General features: G+C 39.8%; 1 protein-coding gene across 1 annotated transcript; it reads left to right on the top strand.

Annotated features, from left to right (window-relative positions):
- Positions 1-13548: 13548 nt before the first annotated feature.
- LOC138072008 (melanoma-associated antigen E2) lies at positions 13549-15120 on the top strand. Its single transcript, XM_068963367.1, has one exon. The coding sequence runs from the start codon at positions 13549-13551 to the stop codon at positions 15118-15120; it is 1572 nt and encodes a 523-aa protein (XP_068819468.1).
- The last annotated feature ends 5663 nt before the right edge of the window (positions 15121-20783 follow it).

Genomic DNA, 20783 nt, shown 5'->3' with positions numbered 1-20783 from the left:
CTTTTGCATTCCAGTCCCTTATAATGAAAAGGATATCCTTTTGGGGTGTTCTAAAAGATCTTGTAGGTCTTCATAGAACCATTCAACTTCAGCTTCTTCAGCATTACTGGTTGTGGCATAGGCTTGGATTACTCTGGTATTGAATAGTTGGCCTTGGAAATGAACAGAGATCATTCTGTCATTTTTGAGATTGCATCCAAGTACTGCATTTCAGACTCTTTTGTTGACGATGATGGCTACTCCATTTCTTCTAAGGGATTCTTGCTCACAGTAGTAGATATAATGGTCATCTGAGTTAAATTCACCCATTCCAGTCCATCTTAGTTCTCTGATTCCTAGAATGTCGATGTTCACTCTTGCCATCTCCTGTTTGATCTCTTCCAATGTGCCTTGATTCATGGACTTGATATTCCAGGTTCCTAAACAATATTGCTCTTTACAGCATCGGACCTTGCTTCTATCACCAGTCACATCCACAACTGGGTATTGTTTTTGCTTTGGCTCCATCCCGTCATTCTTTCTGGAGTTATTTCTCCACTGATCTCCAGTAGCATATTGGGCATCTACCGACCCAGGGAGTTCCCCTTTTAGTATCCTATCATTTTGCCTTTTCATACTGTTCATGGGGTTCTCAAGGCAAGAATACTGAAGTGGTTTGCCATTCCCTTATTCAGTGGACAACGTTCTGTCAGACCTCTCCACCATGGCCCTCCCATCTTGGGTGGCCCCATAAGGCATGGCTTAGTTTCATTGAGTTAGACAAGGCTGTGGTCCATGTAATCAGATTGGCTAGTTTTCTGTGATTATGGTTTCAGTGTGTCTGCCCTCTGATGTTCAAGCTGGTTTTAGAAAAGGCAGAGGAACCAGAGATCAAATTGCCAACATCCGCTGGATCATTGAAAAAGCAAGAGAGTTCCAGAAAAATATCCATTTCTGCCTTATTGACTATGCCAAAGCCTTTGACTGTGTGAATCACAATAAACTGTGGAAAATTCTAAAAGATATGGGAATACCAGACCACCTGCCTCTTGAGAAACCTATACGCAGTTCAGGAAGCAACAGTTAGAACTGGACACAGAACAACAGACTAGTTCCAAATAGGAAAAGGAGTATGTCAAGGCTGTATATTGTCATCTTGCTTATTTAACTTATATGCAGAGTACATCATGAGAAAGGCTAGGCTGGAAGAAGCACAAGCTGGAATTAAGATTGTCGGGAGAAATATCAATAAGCTCAGATATGCAGATGACACCACCCTTATGGCAGAAAGTGAAGAGGAACTAAAAAGCCTCTTGATGAAAGTGAAAGAGGAGAGTGAGAAAGTTAGCTTAAAGCTCAACATTCAGAAAACTAAGATCATGGCATCCTGTCCCATAACTTCATGGCAAATAGATGGGGAAACAGGGGAAACAGTGACATACTTTATCTTCTTGGGCTCCAAAATCACTGCAGATGGTGACTGCAGCCATGAAATTAAAAGACACTTACTCCTTGGAAGGAAAGTTATAACCAACCTAGATAGCATATTGAAGAGCAGAGATATTACTTTGCCAACAAAGGTCCATCTAGTCAAGGCTATGGTTTTCCCAGTGGTCATGTATGGACGTGAGAGTTGGACTGTGAAGAAAGCTGAGTGCCAAAGAATTGATGCTTTTGAACTGTGCTGTTTGGGCAAGGAGATCCAACCAGTCCATCCTAAAGGAGATCAGTCCTGGGTGTTCATTGGAAAGACTGATGCTAAAGCTGAAACTCCAATACTTTGGCCATCTCATGTGAAGAGTTGACTCATTGGAAAAGACCCTGATGCTGGGAGGGATTGGGGCAGGAGGAGAAGGGGGCGACAGAGGATGAGATAGCTGGATGGCATCACCAACTCGATGGACATGAGTTTGAGTGAACTCCGGGAGTTGGTGATGGACAGGGAGGCTTGACCTGCTGTGATTCATAGGGTTACAAAGAGTTGGACACGACTGAGTGATTGAACTGACTGACCATGTACAAATATCACCTGCTCTATGAAGCATTGTCAGACATCCAGAAACATGGTAAAGAACTCCTTCTCCTTTGTCTCAACAGAATCTTGCACTTAATCTTATTCAGCTCCTTAAAAATATGGACTGTGTCTTTAAAAAATGCATCCCCATGACCTTACAGGATCTGAAATCTGGAACACAGTGGAGCCTTGCTGACTGACTGATGGGAGAGAGCCAAGTGCTCATCAAGGTTTTGAAAACTGAATTCTAAAAACTAAGCCTGGGTTGGGAAGATCCCCTGGAGAAGGGAAAATCTATCCACTCCAGTATTCTGGCCTGGAGAATTCCATGGACTGTATAGTCTATGGGGTCACAAAGAGTCAGACATGACTGAGCAACTTTCACTCACTCACTCACTCCCTCACTCACTCAAGCCTCCTTTATAACATCCACCAAACACCTATCTGCCACCATCTGAGAGACAGCTGGGCCACATTTGTCCTTAGAAAAAGAAATGTTCCCTAGAATATCACTGTGGACATGAAATCCTTGCCTGAGGGGAATTAAAGAGATATGATTTTCACCAGGAATATAGCAGCCATGTAATCTATTAATACCTAAAGTTTAAATGTAGGAAGGCTTCATTTAATGTTGTTTTAAGTCCTTGCTTCTTCCCTTAATCTACACTTTGCTCCTGGGTGATCTTTCCTAACTTGATAGTTTTATTTATTTATTTATTTTCTTTTTTCTTCTTCTTTCTTTCTTTTTTTAAATTTTTTTTATTTTACTTTATTTTACTTTACAAAACTGTATTGGTTTTGCCATACATCAACATGAATTTAAATGGGATCTCTAACCCAGATATCTCCATATTCACAAGTCTCAAAGCTTACTTTACCCTGTTCTTTGAAAGAATAATAAGCCACTTCAAATATGATATGGCCAAAACAGAACTCTTGATTTGCTCTAAGCAAACCAGTTCCTATCCCAATTGTCACCATCTTTGTAAAATTCATCCCTATGTACCAAACCACTTAAGACAAAGCTTTAAAATTTACTCTGAATATTCCCCACATTTTCTTACTCCCTAAATATAACACATCACCAAATTTTAATTCTTCCTAAGAAATACTGAGAATGTATAAAATTTTCTCCTTCTCATACCATAATTAAAATCCAATCTACCATTATCACTAATCTAGATTATTCCAATAGTCAAGAGTCTCTAATCTTGCTTTTTCTCTGTTCTACCATCCACTCACCAGAGAGCAGCCAAAATAATGTCTTCAAAACATTATGTCCAAACTACCCAAAGCCATGTATAGATGCAACACAATCCCCACCAAAATACCAATGTCATTCTTTACAGAAATAGAAAAAGCAAATCTAAAATTTACATGGAACCTCAAGAGTCTGAATAAATGAAACAATCCTAAGGGAAAAGAACAAAGCTAGAGGTATCACACTTTCTGATTTCAGATTCTATTACAAAGCTGTCATAATAGAAACAGTATGATTCTAGCATAAAAATAGACACATGAACCAGTGGAACAGAATACAGAACCCAAAATTAAAGCCCACATATATGGTCAACTAATATTTGACAATGGATCCAAGAATACCCAATAGAGAAAGAATAGTTTCTTCAACAGATGGTGTTGTAAAAACTGGATAAACGTATGCAGAACAATAAAATTGGGCCCTTGCATTACATCACTCACAAAAGTTAACTCTAAATGGATTAAATACTAATATAGGAACTGATACCATAAAACTCCTTGAAGAAAATGTAGGGGAAAAGTTCATTGACATTGGTTTTGGCAATAATTTTTTGTATGTGGCACCAAATCAAGCAACAAAACACAAAAGCAAAAATCAACAAGGGGGCTACACCAAATTTAAAAGATTCTGTACAACAAAAGAAACAATTTAAAAAATTAAGAGACAACATACAAAATGTGAGAAAAAAGTTTGGAAAGCATGTATCAGTTAAGGGGTTAATATCCAAAGTATATAAAGAACTCATATAATTTAACAACAACAAAGAAAATCTAATTTTTTTTAATGGTCAAAAGAACTAAAAGGACATTTTTCCAAAGAGGACTTCAAATGTTCAGTAGGCACCTGAAAAGATGCTCAACATCACTAATCATCAGGGAAATGGAAATCAAAATCACAAAAACCCCTCACACTTGTTGAAATGGCTATTAAGAATAATAAAAGAGATAACAAGTATTGGTAAGAATGTGGAGGAAAGGGAATGTAAATTAGTTCAACCACTATGAAAAACAATATGGAGGTTTCTCAAAAATTAAAAATAGATCTAACATATGATTAGCAATTCTAGTACTGAGCACATACCAAAAGGAAATGAAAACAAGATATTGAAGAAATAAATGCACTTCCATGTTTATTGCAGCATTATTCACAAGAGCAAAGGTATGGAAACAACCTAAGTGCCCATTGATGAATAATGGATAAAGAGATATAGATAGGGAATTCCCTGGCAGTCCCATGGTTAGGACCCAGTGCTCTCACTGTTGGGGCCCTGGGTTCAAGCCCTGGCCAGGGAACTAAGATCCTGCAAGCTGTGCAATGTGGACAAAAAATGATGTAGACCGTTAACAGGAACATGAAAAAAAAATGTTCAACATCACTATCAGGGAAATGCAAATCAAAACCACAGCGAGATATATCACCTCATGCCCATTAGAATGACTATTATAAAGATGCAAGAAATACCAAGCATTGGAGAGGATGTCTTAGTTTTGTTGATGGGAAGGTTAATTGGTGTAGCCACTTTGGAAAACACTGTGGAGATTTCTCACAAACAATTAAAAATAGTGCTACTATATGAATACAGCTAATCTACTTCTGGATATTTATCCAAAAAAATATGAAAACACTAATTCAAAAGGATATATGCACTCCTGTGTTCATCTCAATATTATTCACAATAGCAAGGAAATATAAATACCATAAGTGTCCATCAATGGATGAATGTTAAAGAAGATATGAGATACACACACACACACACACACACACACACACACACACACACACACACACCCTGGAATACTACTACTCAGCCATTAATAAAAGACTGAAATCCTACCATTTGCCATAACATGGATGGACCTGGAAGGTATTATGCTAAATGAAGTCAGAGAGAGAAAAACAAATACCATGTAACTTCGCTCATATGTGGAATCTAACAAAAAGAAGAAAATCAATGAACAAACAAAATAAAACAAAAACAAACCAATAGATACAGAAAACGATGTAGTGTTTACCAGAAGAGAAGGGGGTTGGTGTTGGGTGAAATGGGTGAACAGGGTCAACTGTATGGTAATGGATGATGATTAAACTGGTGTGGTGATCACTTTGTAGTGCATCAGTTTAGTTCAGTTCAGTCGCTCAGTCATGTCCGACTCTTTGTGACCCCATGAATTGCAGCACACCAGGCCTCCCTGTCCATCACCAACCCCCGGAGTTCACTCAGACTCACGTCCATTGAGTCAGTGATGCCATCCAGCCATCTCATCCTCTGTCGTCCCCTTCTTCTCCTGCCCCCAATCCCTCCCAGCATCAGAGTCTTTTCCAATGAGTCAACTCTTCACATGAGGTGGCCAAAGTACTGGAGCTTCAGCTTTAGCATCATTCGTTCCAAAGAAATCCCAGGGCTGATCTCCTTCAGAATGGACTGGTTGGATCTCCCTGCAGTCCAAGGGACTCTCAAGAGTCTTCTCCAACACCACAGTTCAAACGCATCAGTTCTTCAGGGCTCAGCCTTCTTCACAGTCCAACTCTCACATCCATACATGACCACAGGAAAAACCATAGCCTTGACTAGATGGACCTTAGTCGGCAAAGTAATGTCTCTGCTTTTGAATATGCTATCTAGGTTGGTCATAATTTTTCTTCCAAGAAGTAAGCCTCTTTTAATTTCATGGCTGCAGTCACCATCTGCAGTGATTTTGGAGTCCCAAAAAATAAATTTGACATTGTTTTCACTGTTTCCCCATCTATTTCCCATGAAGTGATGGGACCAGATGCCATGATCTTCATTTTCTGAATGTTGAGCTTTAAGCCAACTTTTTCACTCTCCTCTTTTACTTTCATCAAGAGGCTTTTTAGTTCCTCTTCACTTTCTGCCATAAAGGTGGTGTCACCTGCATATCTGAGCTTATTGATATTTCTCCTGGCAATCTTGATTCCAGCTTGTGTTTCTCCCAGCCCAGCGTTTCTCACGATGTACTCTGCATAGAAGTTAAATAAGCAGGGTGACAATATACAGCCTTGACGTACTCCTTTTCCTATTTGGAACCAGTCTGTTGTTCCATGTTCAGTTCTAACTGTTGCTTCCTGACCTGCATACAGATTTCTCAAGAGGCAGGTCAGGTAGATACTGAAATACAATACTATATACCTGAAACTTATATAATAAATAAATAAATACATTCCAGATTATTTTTAGATTTAAAAATGAAAGTTAAACTATAAACAAATGGGACCTAATAAAATTTAACAGCTTTTGCATAGCAAAGGGAACTACAAACAAAATGAAAAAACAGCCCTCAAAATGGGAGAAAATAATTGCAAATGAAGCAAGTGACAAAGGATTAATCTCCAAATTATATAAGCAACTCATACAGCTGAATATCAGAAAAGTAAACAACCCAATCAAAAACTGGACAGAAGGCCTAAAATGACATTTCTCCATATAATACATACAGACAGCCAATAAACACATTAAAAGATGCTCAACATTGCTCATTATTGTGCTTAGATGTTCAGTCATGTCCTTTGTGACCTCATGGACTGTAGCCCTCCAGGCTCCTCTGTCTATGTGGTTCTCCAAGCAAGAATACTGGAGCGGGTGCCATTTCCTCCTCCAAGGGACACTCCTGACCCAGGATTGAACTTGTGTCTCTTATGTCTCCTGCATTGGCAGGTGCATTCTTTATCACTAGTGCTACCTCATTATTATAGAAATGCAAATCAAAACTATGACCCAGAGGGATGTTGTGGGGAGGGAGGTGGGAGGGGGGTTCATGTTTGGGATCGCATGTACACCCGTGGTGGATTCATGTCAATGTATGGCAAAACCAATACAGTATTGTAAAGTAAAATAAAGTAAAAATAAAAATTTAATTTAAAAAAAAAAACTACAATGAGGTATCACCTCACACAAGTCAGAATGGCCATATTCAAAAAATCTACAAACAATAAACGCTGAAGAGGATATGGAGAAAAGGGAACTCTCCTGCACTTTTGGTGATAATGTAAACTGATACAGCCATTATGGAAAACAGTATGAAGATTCCTTTAAAAACTAGGAATAACTCTATCATATACCCCAGTGATCCCACTACTGGGTATATACCCTGAGAAAACCACAATTCTAAAAGACACATGTATCTCAAGTTTATTGCAGAAATATTTACAATAGCCAGGACATGGAAGCAACCTAGGTGTCTGTTGACAGATGAATGGATAGAGAAGATGTGGTACATATATACAATAGAATATTACTCGGCCATAAAAAGTAACAAATTTGAATCAGTTGTAGCAAGGTGGATGAACTTAGAGCCTCTTATACTGAGTGAAATAAGTCAGAAAGAGGAAAATAAGTATCATACATTAATGGATATATATGGAATCCAGAAAAATGGTACTGATGAACCTAGTAGAGAATGGACTTGTGGCCACAGCAGGGAAAGGTGAGTGTGAGGCAAATTGAGAAACTGGCTTTGACATATATACACTGTCATATGTAAAACAGATAGTGAGAAGTTGCTGTATAACACAAGGAACCCAGCCTGGTTCTCTGTGATGACCTAGAGGGGTGGGATGGGGGAAGGAAGGGAGACTCAAGAGGGAGGGATATACATATAATTATGACTGATTTGTGTTGTAAGTCAGAAGCCAACACAATATTGTAAAGCAAATTTCCACCAATTAAAAAAAAATTAATCTTTTAAGCATACAAAAATCTCACTGTGAACTTGGAGTAGGTAAAAATTTCTTAAATAGCACTAACCAGAAAGGGTATTAATTGATAAATTGAACTGTATAATAACTATTAACTCCTGTTCACTGAATAAGAACATTAAGATAGTGAAAAGGCAACCTGTATATTAGAGAAGATATTTGCAATATGCATATTTGACAATAAACTTGTATATATAAAATATAAACTCTCTATAAATCAACAAGAAAAGATTGAGAACCCAGTAGAATGGGCAAAACACTTGAACAGGTCATTACAAAAAAGATATCCAAATGGCTAATAAATATGTGAAATGGAGCTCAATTTCCTTCGTCATCAGTGAAAAGTATATCAAAGTCACAATGTCATATCACTGCACCACCCACCAAAATATTAATAGTTATAATGGGAAAGAAAGAATGTACCAAATGTCAGTGAAGATGTGGAGAAACCAGAATACTTGTTCCTTGCTCGTGGCAGTATGAATTGGTATAGCCACTTCAGGAAACTGTGTCAGAAGCTGAACATATGTATAACCTAGGATCCAGCAATGGCATTCTTAGATGCCCAATGTAAATGCATGCAAAAGTTCATTAAAAAAACATGTACTAGAATATTCATAACAGCACTAATTATTCTAAAAACTGGAAATAACTCAAATGCTCATCAACAGTAGAATGGATTTTAAAGTTCTGATATGTTCACAAAATAAAATAATATACAGCAATAAAATGAATGATTGACAGCTACAAGCAATAATATGAGTGAATTTCACAAATATATTGAAAGAAGCTAGATACACACAAATTATACCACAAGATTCCAATTATATAGAGTTAAAAAATAGGAATGATGAATCTATGATGTTAATATTTAGGTGTTTACCTTTGGGGCAGAGGGTGTTGTAATGAGTGAAGCAAGGTGCAAGGATGGGCTTCTGATTGGTTACAATATTCTGTTTGTTAACTGGTTGTTGGTTACACAAGTACATTCAATTTGTGCAAATTAATTGATCTGTTTACTTGTATTTTATGAACTTTTCTATAGAAATGTTATATTTCAATAAAAAGTAGGGAAAAAAGAGAAGACTAGGAATGACACAGGCCAAAATGCTAGCAATAAATATCTCTGTTTGGTGGAAACATGAACAATTTAAAAAAAAAAATTATGTTTTTATATCTTCCAACTTAATAACAATAATCAGATCTTGTTATTTGACTCAATAAAAATACAGTTTTTCAAAAAATAAATTGATCATTACAATTTTAGATATAAAAGAATGCATATTATTAAAAAATTAGGGTATAACACAATGTTGTATCCAGAGAGTAATATCCAGGAATGAGATTTTTTTCCTTTTAATTTTTTAAAAATTTATTTATTTATTGGCTGTGCTATGCAGCATATGAGATCTTAGTTCCCTGACCAGGGATTGAACCTGGGCCCCCCCACACTGGAAGCACAGTCTTAACCACTAAACCACCAGGGAAGTCTCTCCTTTTAATTTTTAACTGAAGTATAGTTAACATACAATATTATATTACTTTCAAGTGTACAACATAGTGATTCAACAATTATATACATAACAAATAGAGCATCACAGTGATTCTAGTTACCATCTGTCACCAGGCAAATTTATTACAATATTATTGACTAAATTCACTATGCTGTACATTACATACCTGTAAGTTATTTATTTTATAGCTGGAAGTTTGTAGTTCTTAATCTCTTTCACCTATTTCACTCATTCTCCTGTCTTCCTTCCCCTCTGGCAAACACCAATTTGTCATGAATGAGATTTTACATATGTGAATTTTCTATATATTATTTCATTAAGGACTAACACTTTTTAAATGCAATGTATTTTCTGGGTTAATAATTCTGTAATATATATATATATATATATATTTCATAAACAGAAGTTAACTTCTCTTGATAAAGATAGGTCTTTAATAATTATAATATGCAATTAAAATTTTGAGGACAATTAGTACATTGAGGATTTCTTGTCCTTGCACTGAGTACCCAGACAGAATAGTATTTATGTTCTAAATTCAATTTTGAATAATGTTTCCATATCTCTTTCCCTTTGAGTGTCTACCAACTATCACTTCTTGCTGCTGTCTTCTGACTAACTACTAGCATCTCCTGTTTTCTTAACTTTCTGCCTTTAATGTCCATTAACCTGGAAAAACAAATGACAACTGCTGTCTGAAAAGCAGTTTTTTAAAAAAGCTAAATATGACTGAAGAGAAAAAAATCCCAAATGATACACCATAGCACACCCACTAGAATGCCCACAGACAAGAATATAGAGCAATAAGAATTCTCATACAGTACCAGTGGAAGTGTAAACTGGTGTAACAATTTCAAAAACTCTCTGGAAATATCTATGTGAACTGAAATCACACACATTTATCACACAGTAGTTCCTTTCATAGATTTATTTCCAATTGAAATGAATCTGTGAACCAAAAGACGGGTATAAAAAGGTTCATAGCAGCATTTTTGGTAAGAACCACAAATTGAAAAAAAGATAATGTCCACCAGCAATCGACAGGATAGGTTGTGGTACAATCATTCAATGTTAAAATATATAATAATCCAAATGAACAAATATTGTTATATACAACAAGGATAATAAGATATAGTGGGGTTTTATTGTTAAAAAAGAGAGAGAGAGAGAGAGCTAAAAATGAGTACATGTTGTATAATTCCATTGATATACCAAACTCAGAAACCAGCAAAACTAATCTGTGATGATAGAAGTCAGAATAGGGGTTTCCTCTTGGGCAAATATGAGGGAAGAGATGGGAGGGGTGCCATAGGAGGTTCTGAAATGCTGGTAATGTTTTGTTTCTTGGTTTGCATAATGGTCATAAGGTGTGTTACATCTGTCATAATTTATCAAGCTCTGCATTCATGATTTGTATACTTTTCTCTGTATATGTTATATCTCAGTAAAGCACATAATTATAAAGTTAAAATATGTTATTAAAATTATGTGGAAGACAAATGATTGTATGGAAAGATATTCACACATTTTTTAAATGCAATAAAGGTCAGAAAATATCAAAAGAATTTCAGAATGGAGAGTATAATCCCATGTTTTTACATTCACACTTAGGATGGAAAACATGACATAAGTCACAGTCACAGGCACAGCTCCTTCATTTTCCATTTAGCAAGAACTAGAACTGTTTGGAGACAGGTAAAGTAGAAATGGCTGAGACCAGGAGTGTAGTTTTGTGTGGCTAAGGAACAGATTTCATGGAAGGATGTGCTAGAGGGAGTAAAGATGAAAATGGAGAGACAGATAGGAACCAATTGGTGAAGAATTTGAATTCTGTAGAATGGGATCAGCATGTCATTTCACAGGTAAGATATTGTCACTCAATGCTATTTTTATCTACTAGATACAGGGGTAGTAGAAAATTCAACTCACCAAAAAAAAAAAAAAAGTGAGCTGGATTTCAAGGGGAAATTACATTTTTTTTTAATGACTGCAGAATTTAAAATCCTCTCTGAACTTACCCCTGGGCAGTACCTGTCTAGACAAGGAGCTTGAGGTCCTTCTGGGGAAGGGGAAAGACCAGGATGAGGGATCTTATCCGATATGATCTCAATTACACCTTTGCAACAGTTCAAAAGATGCTGCAGCTTTCCACAAGATTCTCCGAATATACGATTAGCATGGAAACTGAACATTTCTGCCTGGTAGAACATGCACATTCACTTCTGTAAAAATTTATGTCTTTAGTCCAGCTTGCTCCTGAGCTACCTGCTTTGCTACTTTAAGAAAGCATCTGAAATGTAGAAAATGTCAGGTTTAAGTGTCTGGCCCCTCAAGTGCCCTCTGAAGGAATTTCAGGGCACAAGATACCTGAATTCAACATTACTATCAAGAATTTTAGGAAGGATTTGAACTGTGGCTGCAGAAAAATGCAATTTTTTCTCCTTCTCAATATTCCACTGCATACTCTGATGGTTAAAAGCTAGGATTTAGCTCAATTATTTTGGTAGCAGTGCCAGAATATAAAACAGCTGACCCTTCTTCCTAGTCAAAGTATCTGAATTATGCCTCCCTAAACACATGACCAAATACCTGAATAATCAGGTCCTGTTCTGGTGTTGCTGTTCTTACCTCATGGAGCCCCAATTGCTAAATGAAGAAACAGAAAATCCAATCATTTCTGTCTTATCATCTTCATCCTCATCTCCCTCCCTTCCTAGTGCACTTTGGCTCTAGCCACCCTGAATGACCAGTGTTATGCAAACTTATTTTGTACTTTTATACCTCTGAGCTTTTTCTGATACTGATCCCTCAGCCTAGAAAGCCCTTATAAATCCTTCCTATCCTATTCATCACTTAGAGCTCAGTTCGTTCTTGAGGCGTGTGTCCCCAATCCGAGACACCTCAGACTAAGCTGTAATTCATTGCTTGTTCCTTCTTCTGTGTTTGTACCATATGTTAACTATCATTTCACAGAGCATATATTTTCAAGTACTTTAATTACTAGTGCCTTAAATAAACAGGGCTAATCATCTGTGATGGAGAAGGCATGTGCAACCCACTCCAGTACTCTTGCCTGGAAAACGCCATGGATGGAGGAGCCTGGTAGTCTGCAGTCCATGGGGTCGCTAAGAGTCAGACACGACTGACGCAACTTAGCAGCAGCAATCATCTGTGATGGGCAGATGGTATGAGAGAAAATACTTTTATTGAGACTCTGACAGACAAGTTCAAATCCTGATCTCTTCCACTTGTTTTTGCCTGACTTTGGACAAGTAAATTCACCTCTCTGACCCAGTTTCCTTGTCTGTAAAATGAGAACCATTAAGAGTAGCTACCTCATAGTTAAGATTAAGTGATTCAATGAGATAAGTGAAAACACCAGAAATAGTGTTTGGCACATAGCAAGTACTCCACTATTATTACCATAGTTTGATCCTACTCCAGAATGTAAGCTCTACACAGAAAGGGATAATCATTACGTTTGTACTCTGGTGTGCCTTTAGTACCCAGTACTGTGCCTAGCACATGACACATACTCAAGAAATATATGCTGAATGAGTGGATGAATTAATGAATCTGTGAAATAATTCTCATCTTCAGTATCCTCCCCTCCAAATCCTTTATTGCCTATTAGCTTTACACCTCACAGAAAAACTTTGTGGTGTTTCATTGAACATCCCCCATCCCTTACCCTTTTGCTTTACCTCTGTTTATTACCCCCTTTCATGAATTCTCTCTAACAAGTTTGACTGTAGCAGGAACCACTCCAACAGCAGCTTGGGCCAGGCAGAAGTAGGGGGCGGGCGTGTGGGACTTAGAGCGGGGCGTGGCCACCACGTCGCAGAACTCAACTGCGCCTGCGTAGGCTGCGGCAAACCCTAGCTCTGTGAAGTATGCGGTCATTGCCGGCTGGTGTTTGTGTAGGAAGATAGCTCCTCTCACCAGCTGTCACTTCGGACCCGCCCAGCTCCCGGGCCTCTGGCTTTGGCTTTGTGCTGAGGCGCCAACACACCTACCATCCTCTCTCTGACGGATCGCAGACCTCCCCGTTCCTGTCTCCTGGAACCATGTCTCTGGTAAGCAAGAATGCGTGTCACCGCAGCGCAGAGACCACTGCAGATTACAGCGACTTCCATGGTGAGATGCAGGCTACTGATGCCTCTGGGCTCCCCGTCTCCATGATAGTTCCTGATGCCCCCCAGGGCCCTCAGGCGCCGGTCGACCCTCAGGTTGCCAGCGCTTCCCAGGCTGCGCAGGACCCAAAAGACCTCGATGTGCTGATTGATGAGCAGTCCCGACGTTTGGGGGCGCTCAGGGTGCACGATCCTCTAGAAGACAGGTCGATTGCTTTGGTGAATTTCATGCGCATGAAAAGCCAAATCGAGGGGTCTATTCAGCAGACAGAGATGCTGGAGTTCCTCAGAGAATACTCAGATCAGTTCCCTGAGATCCTCAGACGAGCCTCAGCCCATCTGGATCGGGTCTTTGGGTTGAATCTGAGGGTTCTTGATCCCCAAGCTGACACCTACAACCTAATCAGCAAACGGGGTCTCCAGACCAATGATTGGATAGCAGAATCCCTGGACATGCCAAAGGCAGGTCTCTTGGCCTTGGTCCTAGGTCACATTCTCCTAAATGGTAACCGAGCAAGAGAGACCTCCATTTGGGATCTGTTGCTAAAGGTTGATGTATTAGGTGAGCCCCAGAGGATCAATATCCCCTTTGGGAACACAAGGAACCTCCTAACTACTGACTTTGTGCGTATGCGATTCTTGGAGTACTGGCCAGTTTATGGCACTAATCCCCTCGAATTTGAGTTCTTGTGGGGTTCTAGAGCCCACAAAGAAATCACAAAGATGGAAGCCCTGAAGTTTGTGGCAGAGGCCCATGATGAAGAACCCTGGAGCTGGCCAGAAGAATATAATAAGGCCCTAGAAGCTGACAAGGCCAAAGAAAGAAGCCAGGCTGCTGGCTTAGAGTTCTGGTCAGAAGACACTATGAATGATAAGGCAAATGATTTGGTCCAGTTGGCCATTAATGTCACAGAGGAGTTGCTACCTATACATCAGGATGAGCTATTGGCTCACACTGGCAAAGAATTTGAGGATGTGTTTCCAAATATCCTCAGTCGAGCTACTCTAATACTTGATCTGTTCTATGGGTTCTCTCTGATTGAGGTTGATACCAGTGAGCACATTTACCTCCTTGTCCAGCAACCAGAATCAGAAGAAGAGCAAATGATGCTAGAGAGCCTGGGGAGACCCACTCAAGAATATGTGATGCCAATCCTGGGTTTGATCTTCCTGATGGGCAACCGTGTCAAAGAGGCCAATGTCTGGAATTTGCTTCGGAGATTTGGTGTGGATGTAGGGAGAAAGCATGCCATCACCTGCAAACTTATGAGACAGCGCTACTTGGAATGCAGGCCACTCTCCTATTCTAATCCAGTTGAATATGAGCTTCTATGGGGTCCTCGAGCTCACCTTGAAACCACCAAAATGAAAGCCCTGGAGTATATGGCCAGGCTCTACAGAAAGCAACCACAGGATTGGCCAGAGCAATATAGGGAGGCTGTTGAAGATGAGGAGGCCAGAGCCAGATCTGAGGCAACTGCCATGTTCTTCTTTGGCCCCATGTGAAGTCTGAAGAAAGTGTGTCATTTCAGTTAGGTGGCATCAATTAAAGGGGCCCGGGGAGATGGGTACTGGGGCCCCAAATCAGAAATTGGGCAGGGTTGGGGTGAAAAGTACACATTGTGCTTGCTATTTGTGTTCCATTTCTAATAGTATTTTCTTCCTTTTAATATACCCTGAATTAGCTTCATGATCAGTGTTTAAAAATAGAATTGCTCATTTGTCATTCCTGTCTTGTTTCATTATAAAAGTTCATATGGCTGCATAAAATGTATTGGTAATATTTACATCTTTCTATGATGTGGAAGAAAATATATAGCTTTTCTTTAACCATTTGAAATAATCAATGAAATGGTCTCATACTGGAGTTAAGTAACAACAGTGATAATATACACACAAGAAAAACAAACACAAAATCATTGGTCTGTTGATGTTCTCCCATTGTGTCTACTGTTTTATTTTTTTTTAATTACTGGCATTTTACCTGTATTTGCTTTGTGGTTCCAGAGTGTAGTGAAAAATAAAAGTTCAATGAATTAGTCTCCATGCTTAAGTACTATTTTATTCAACAAAGGTTTATTAAGTATCTGCCATGCTCTAAGCACAGTGCTTTATGCTGGAAATATAAGACTGAGGAAGAGACAGTTGAGCCCCAGGGCTTAGGGGGGAGGGTCTGTGAAAGTAAACCAACAATTATATTATTGCTGTGGCAAGTGGTATAATAGGGGTAAGCTCAGAGATCTATGAGAGTTTGCAGGAGTAAGTCCCAACTAAACTGCAAGTTGTGGGAGGGGACAGTGAAGGGACAGGGATGTCACACAAATGGAGGAGTGGTCAGAGGTGGTGGCAGGGGAGGATGAGGTGGTATGCAGGGCTAGGGACGAGTTAACCTTTAGTGACTTCTATTGTAAGACCCGAGGTTGGGAAGAGGGAGGGAAGGAGGGCTAGTCCATGAAGTCAGGGGCAGTATGTAAAATTGCTTCGTGGGATTTACATGAAGCTCAGGAAAGTTGAAGTTAAGAGCAGAGTGAGAGAGATAAGCCTGTGGCAGAGATAATAAAGGTTCATATTCTCAGAAAGTGGGTCTTAGAAATCAACAATGGCTCTCCTGAAGGCAGCTAGTCTTGCATCTCCGTCAGACCTAACAGTTCACGTGGAGGAACTCTGAATGGCAACCTTGGCTGCGCTGTTTATTTCTGCACTCAAGACGTTAAGGTGAGTGTTAGTATTTTGGTTCTCTTCATCCAGATCCGGGATCTCACAGCTTCTAACCCTGCTCGCAGCTCTCCCCTAGAGAGCTGGCAGCAGCAGCTAACAATTCCTGTAAGGGAGCCCTGGCTTAGTAGTATATTATACCTAAAGTCACCTCTAACGCAAGGTTGCAGGGGAAGAAGGGGGCTGCCTATCAGTGGTGTAGGTTTTATGCTTTGTCTCCTCCTGGCATCCGTAAGCTTTCTGCCCTTTAATCCATTTAATCACTAGAGGCTACCCTCAACTGCCACCTCCTATCAGATGGAAGAGAGGACTTTCCTCACATTTTTGTCAGTCTCAAGAAGAAAACAACACAATCGTCTAACGGGGGAGAAGGGACAGGAAGAGGGGAGATACACTCTTTCAGCCCCAAGTCAAGCAGCAGTGCAGAAGGCAAACTGGAGCTGCCTGCTTGGGAAAGTCACTGCGCAGGCGCACGCCATGGTTGCCAGGGCGATAGCGCCCCAGAGTCTCAGAGATCTCCCCTATCGTTGCATTCCCAGGAAAACTAAAGGCTAAGGGCGGAATTTCCAGTGACAAGAAAATGTGTAACTGGAGAACTGAAGGGGTTCTTTAAAATAGGATGGAGGTGGAGTTGTGAGGCAGGAGAATATTCAACTAAAAATCTGGGACCTTGAAATAGTGTACGACTTCCAAGCTAAACTGAGAGCCTCTCATTATTCAGCCTCCTTGGACCCTTAGTCTGTACATGCTTGTGGGGTGGGGGAAGGGGGCAAGCAGATAAGTCCCAAGTTTTTCTTGCTCTGATTTTTTGGGGGAATTGTTAAACTTCTGGATCCTCAAGTACATCCGTTCTTCTGGGGGCAACAGTAGAGAGAAACCTGTCAAGGGGAAGGTGTAGAATCTGGACCAACCATAATGTAAAGATGCCAACATTTTTAATACTAAATTTATGCCAGACATTGTGCTGGGTTCTTCATCTTCTTTAGCTCCAATCTCACCACCAGTTCTCCAATAAGCATTTTAATAGTCCCATTTGATACTATGGGAAACTGAGGCTTAGGTAAGGTGCCCAAGGTCACACAGCCAGTCAATGAGAGCTAGGATTAGAGGCTGCCTTTGGATACAACGCATACTGTTTACAGTGCATAGCATCACAGGCCTTTGCTATGTCCTTACTCAAATTTACTGACTCTCAAAAGTACAAGGAATGGCTATATGCCAGGCTGGGAGGGGCTTAAGACAACAGCTTTCCAAAAGAAGATGAAAGTGAGGCTAAAATTTCTCCAGGCTTTCCTTTGTTCCATCACTCAGGCTCCATGAGAGCTGTAGGTGTAGAATTTGCGTTTCTGTCCAGTTTCCCTACTCTGTGCTATGAGTCTTCCCCACTTCATTCCCTTCGGCAAGCTTCCAGCCTTATCTGCTGGCTTTTACCTAGGGAGCATCAAACATCACCATTTCTCCAGAAGTGTTGGCAATGTTTTTTTTGTTTTTGTTTTTTGTTTTTTTTTTTTGTAACCCTGAAACAACAATGATCTGATAGAGCTCCTGCCTTGCCCAGGGGAGCTAGGGATGAAAAAACCGAAGTGAAAAATAGCTTCTGTGTCACAGATGCCACATGCAGTCTCCCAGAAGTAACAAAGATGAGGCTTGTACAGAACACATGCCAATGATAAGGGAAAAGGTATAGTATCTTAGTAACTACAGCCATTCCTTTGAAGGTCATGAAAGGCCTGGATATTCTCCTTTATTCAAGTACCAAATTAGAATTAGCACCCCTTAGGGGAAACACTTAGGGGTAGAAATGAGTGTCAGGCAAACAACATTTACAAATGATGTTTGAATTACTCTGAAGTATTAAATACAATCACCAAGCCTTGAGAACACTGGACCAGATGCCCTTCTTCTGTGTAAATTAATTTGTAAAATGGTACAGTCTGAGTTCATCTGCAGACTCTTTGGGTTATTGATACCCACCAGGTATTGAAGTTTTGGCCAAGGTGGGGCTTGCAGAATGGGTGTTGGTTAGATATGGACTCAGTATCCTATATGTACAATGCAATCCAGAGTCCCCTTTGATCCGTGATTGGGATTTGTGCTGGGGAAAAAGCATTGAGAATATATGCATGTTCAAGATTTCCCTGGTGGCTGGTAAAAAATCCAGCTGGGATGCAAGAGACTGCCAGCAATGCGGGAAACACAGGTTCGATCCCTGGGTTGGGAAGATCCCCTGGAGCAGGAAATGGCAACCCACTCCAGTAGTCTTGCCTGGGAAATCCCATGGACAGAGGAGCCTAGCAGGGTCCATAAGGTCTCAAGGAGTCAAACAGGACTGAGCGATTGAGCACACAGGAGCGCCCTCTTTTGGAGAGAATGGGCAGTTATGGAAGCCTTTTCCTGCCCTTGTCTTCATCAGTTTCAGTAAACTTCTCACAAATAAGCATTACAATCCAAGGGAAAGTTGAGCTGGACTGACAGCTGTGGACGTCAAGGCAATTCTCCTAGCCCTAGGATTACTAAACCCTCCCTAAGCCCTCCAATACCAACAATCTAGACCAACCTGCGAGTACCCTTCACATTTAGGCAAGGACCCCACAATCTCCTCCTCCCTTCCTAGAGGGTATCCCCATGCAGGGAGATTTCTCACTCAACAGTTTCTCCTCCCCTTCCATGAGTACTCAAAAATGTCTTAAGGAATTTTCTACAGGCAGGGTTTGAGGCTAGTTGCAAATAAAGTTGGAAAAGAATTATCAGAGTAGGTCCTGCTCCCTGAGATACTTTGTTCTAGTTTCCATATGAACATTCTAAGCATAAGGAGGGTATAGTATATCAGAATAACTATGAACTCTGGATCTGGACAATGCTGGCTCTGTCACTTCCTAGCCATATGACCTATGCAAGTTACTCAAAATCTCTTTCTAAACCACTCAAAGCTATTTTCAAGAAATTGATAGACAAGCCCAGGTTCACACATTTATTATTTGATAACATCAGAACTATAACCCAGGCCAAATGTATCTTAGTCTAGCAGTATTTACATCCTACAACAGTGATTTTAAGACTGCTAATTATTAACACCTTGGTTCAGTTCAGTTCAGTTCAGTCACTCAGTCATGTCCGACTCTTTGCGACCCCATGAATCACAGCACGCCAGGCCTCCCTGTCCATCACCAACTCCCGGAGTTCACTCAGACTCACATCCATCGAGTCTGTGATGCCATCCAGCCATCTCATCCTCTGTCGTCCCTTTCTTCTCCTGCCCCCAATCCCTCCCAGCATCAGAGTCTTTTCCAATGAGTCAACTCTTCGCATGAGCTGGCCAAAGTACTGGAGTTTCAGCTTTAGCATCATTCCTTCCAAAGAAGTCCCAAGGCTGATCTCTTTCAGAATGGATTAGTTGGATCTCCTTGCAGTCCAAGGGACTCTCAAGAGTCTTCTCCAACACCACACTTCAAAAGCATCAATTATTTGGCACTCAGCTTTCTTCACAGTCCAACTCTCACATCCATACATGACCACTGGAAAAACCATAGCCTTGACTAGATGGACCTTTGTTGGCAAAGTAATGTCTCTGCTTTTCAATATGCTATCTAGGTTGGTCATAACTTTTCTTTCAAGGAGTAAGTGCCTTTTAATTTCATGGCTGCAGTCACCATCTGCAGTGATTTTGGAGCCCCAAAAAATGGGATTTTGAAAAGATGAGGGAAAAAACAATATAATCCAATGTCATGACCAGAGCCCAATTTTTATTTTAATACATAAAGTTGGAGTCACTGCAAGTATTTTGGTTATACTTGTTAATATAATTAGAGTCCCTCCATTCATTGAAGTGGTATAAAATATTTGGAAATGATGGAGTATAGACTATTATTAAAGAATACAAAATTATGGTTAATATATATTGTTAAATACAAAATGCAAGCTGTGAAACAGTAGAGTCAATATTATCTTGTAAAAATGTATATTTAAATAATGAAAATATATTTCTTTTCAAATTGATGAATAGTGGTGCAGCAGACAAAATAATAGCTGCTCAAAGATGTCCACATCCTGATCCCTGAAACCTGTGAATATGTTACTTTACATGGCAAAAGGGACTTTTCAGATTGATTGAATTAAGGATATTGTGTTAGGGAAATTATCTTGGATTATTCAGATGGACCCAAGGTTAGGACAAGAGTCTTTATAAGAGGGTGGCAGGAGAATTAGTTAGTAGTAGGAGATGTGACAAATGAAGCAAGAGGTTGAAGTAATGTGAGAAAGGGATCCTGAACCAAGAAACACTGACAGCCTCTGGAAACAGAAAAACCAAGGAAATGGAGCCTCCCTTCAAAGCTTCAAGAAAGAACTAGTCCTACTGACATTTTGACTTTAGTCTGATGAGACTGATTATGAACTTTTGAACTTCAAAATTGTAAAATAATAAATTTTTGTTGTTTTAAGCCTCGAAATTTGTG

This window comes from Capricornis sumatraensis, chromosome X, assembly GCF_032405125.1.
Source record: "Capricornis sumatraensis isolate serow.1 chromosome X, serow.2, whole genome shotgun sequence".
Taxonomy (NCBI): domain Eukaryota; kingdom Metazoa; phylum Chordata; class Mammalia; order Artiodactyla; family Bovidae; genus Capricornis; species Capricornis sumatraensis.
The sequence above is the reverse complement of the archived record's forward strand: the minus strand, read 5'-3'. Positions and strand labels throughout refer to the sequence as shown.

What these genes read in the sequence shown, in the direction of transcription:
- LOC138072008 (XM_068963367.1), top strand. Translation starts at nt 13,549, where the DNA reads ATGTCTCTGGTAAGCAAGAATGCGTGTCACCGCAGCGCAGAGACCACT.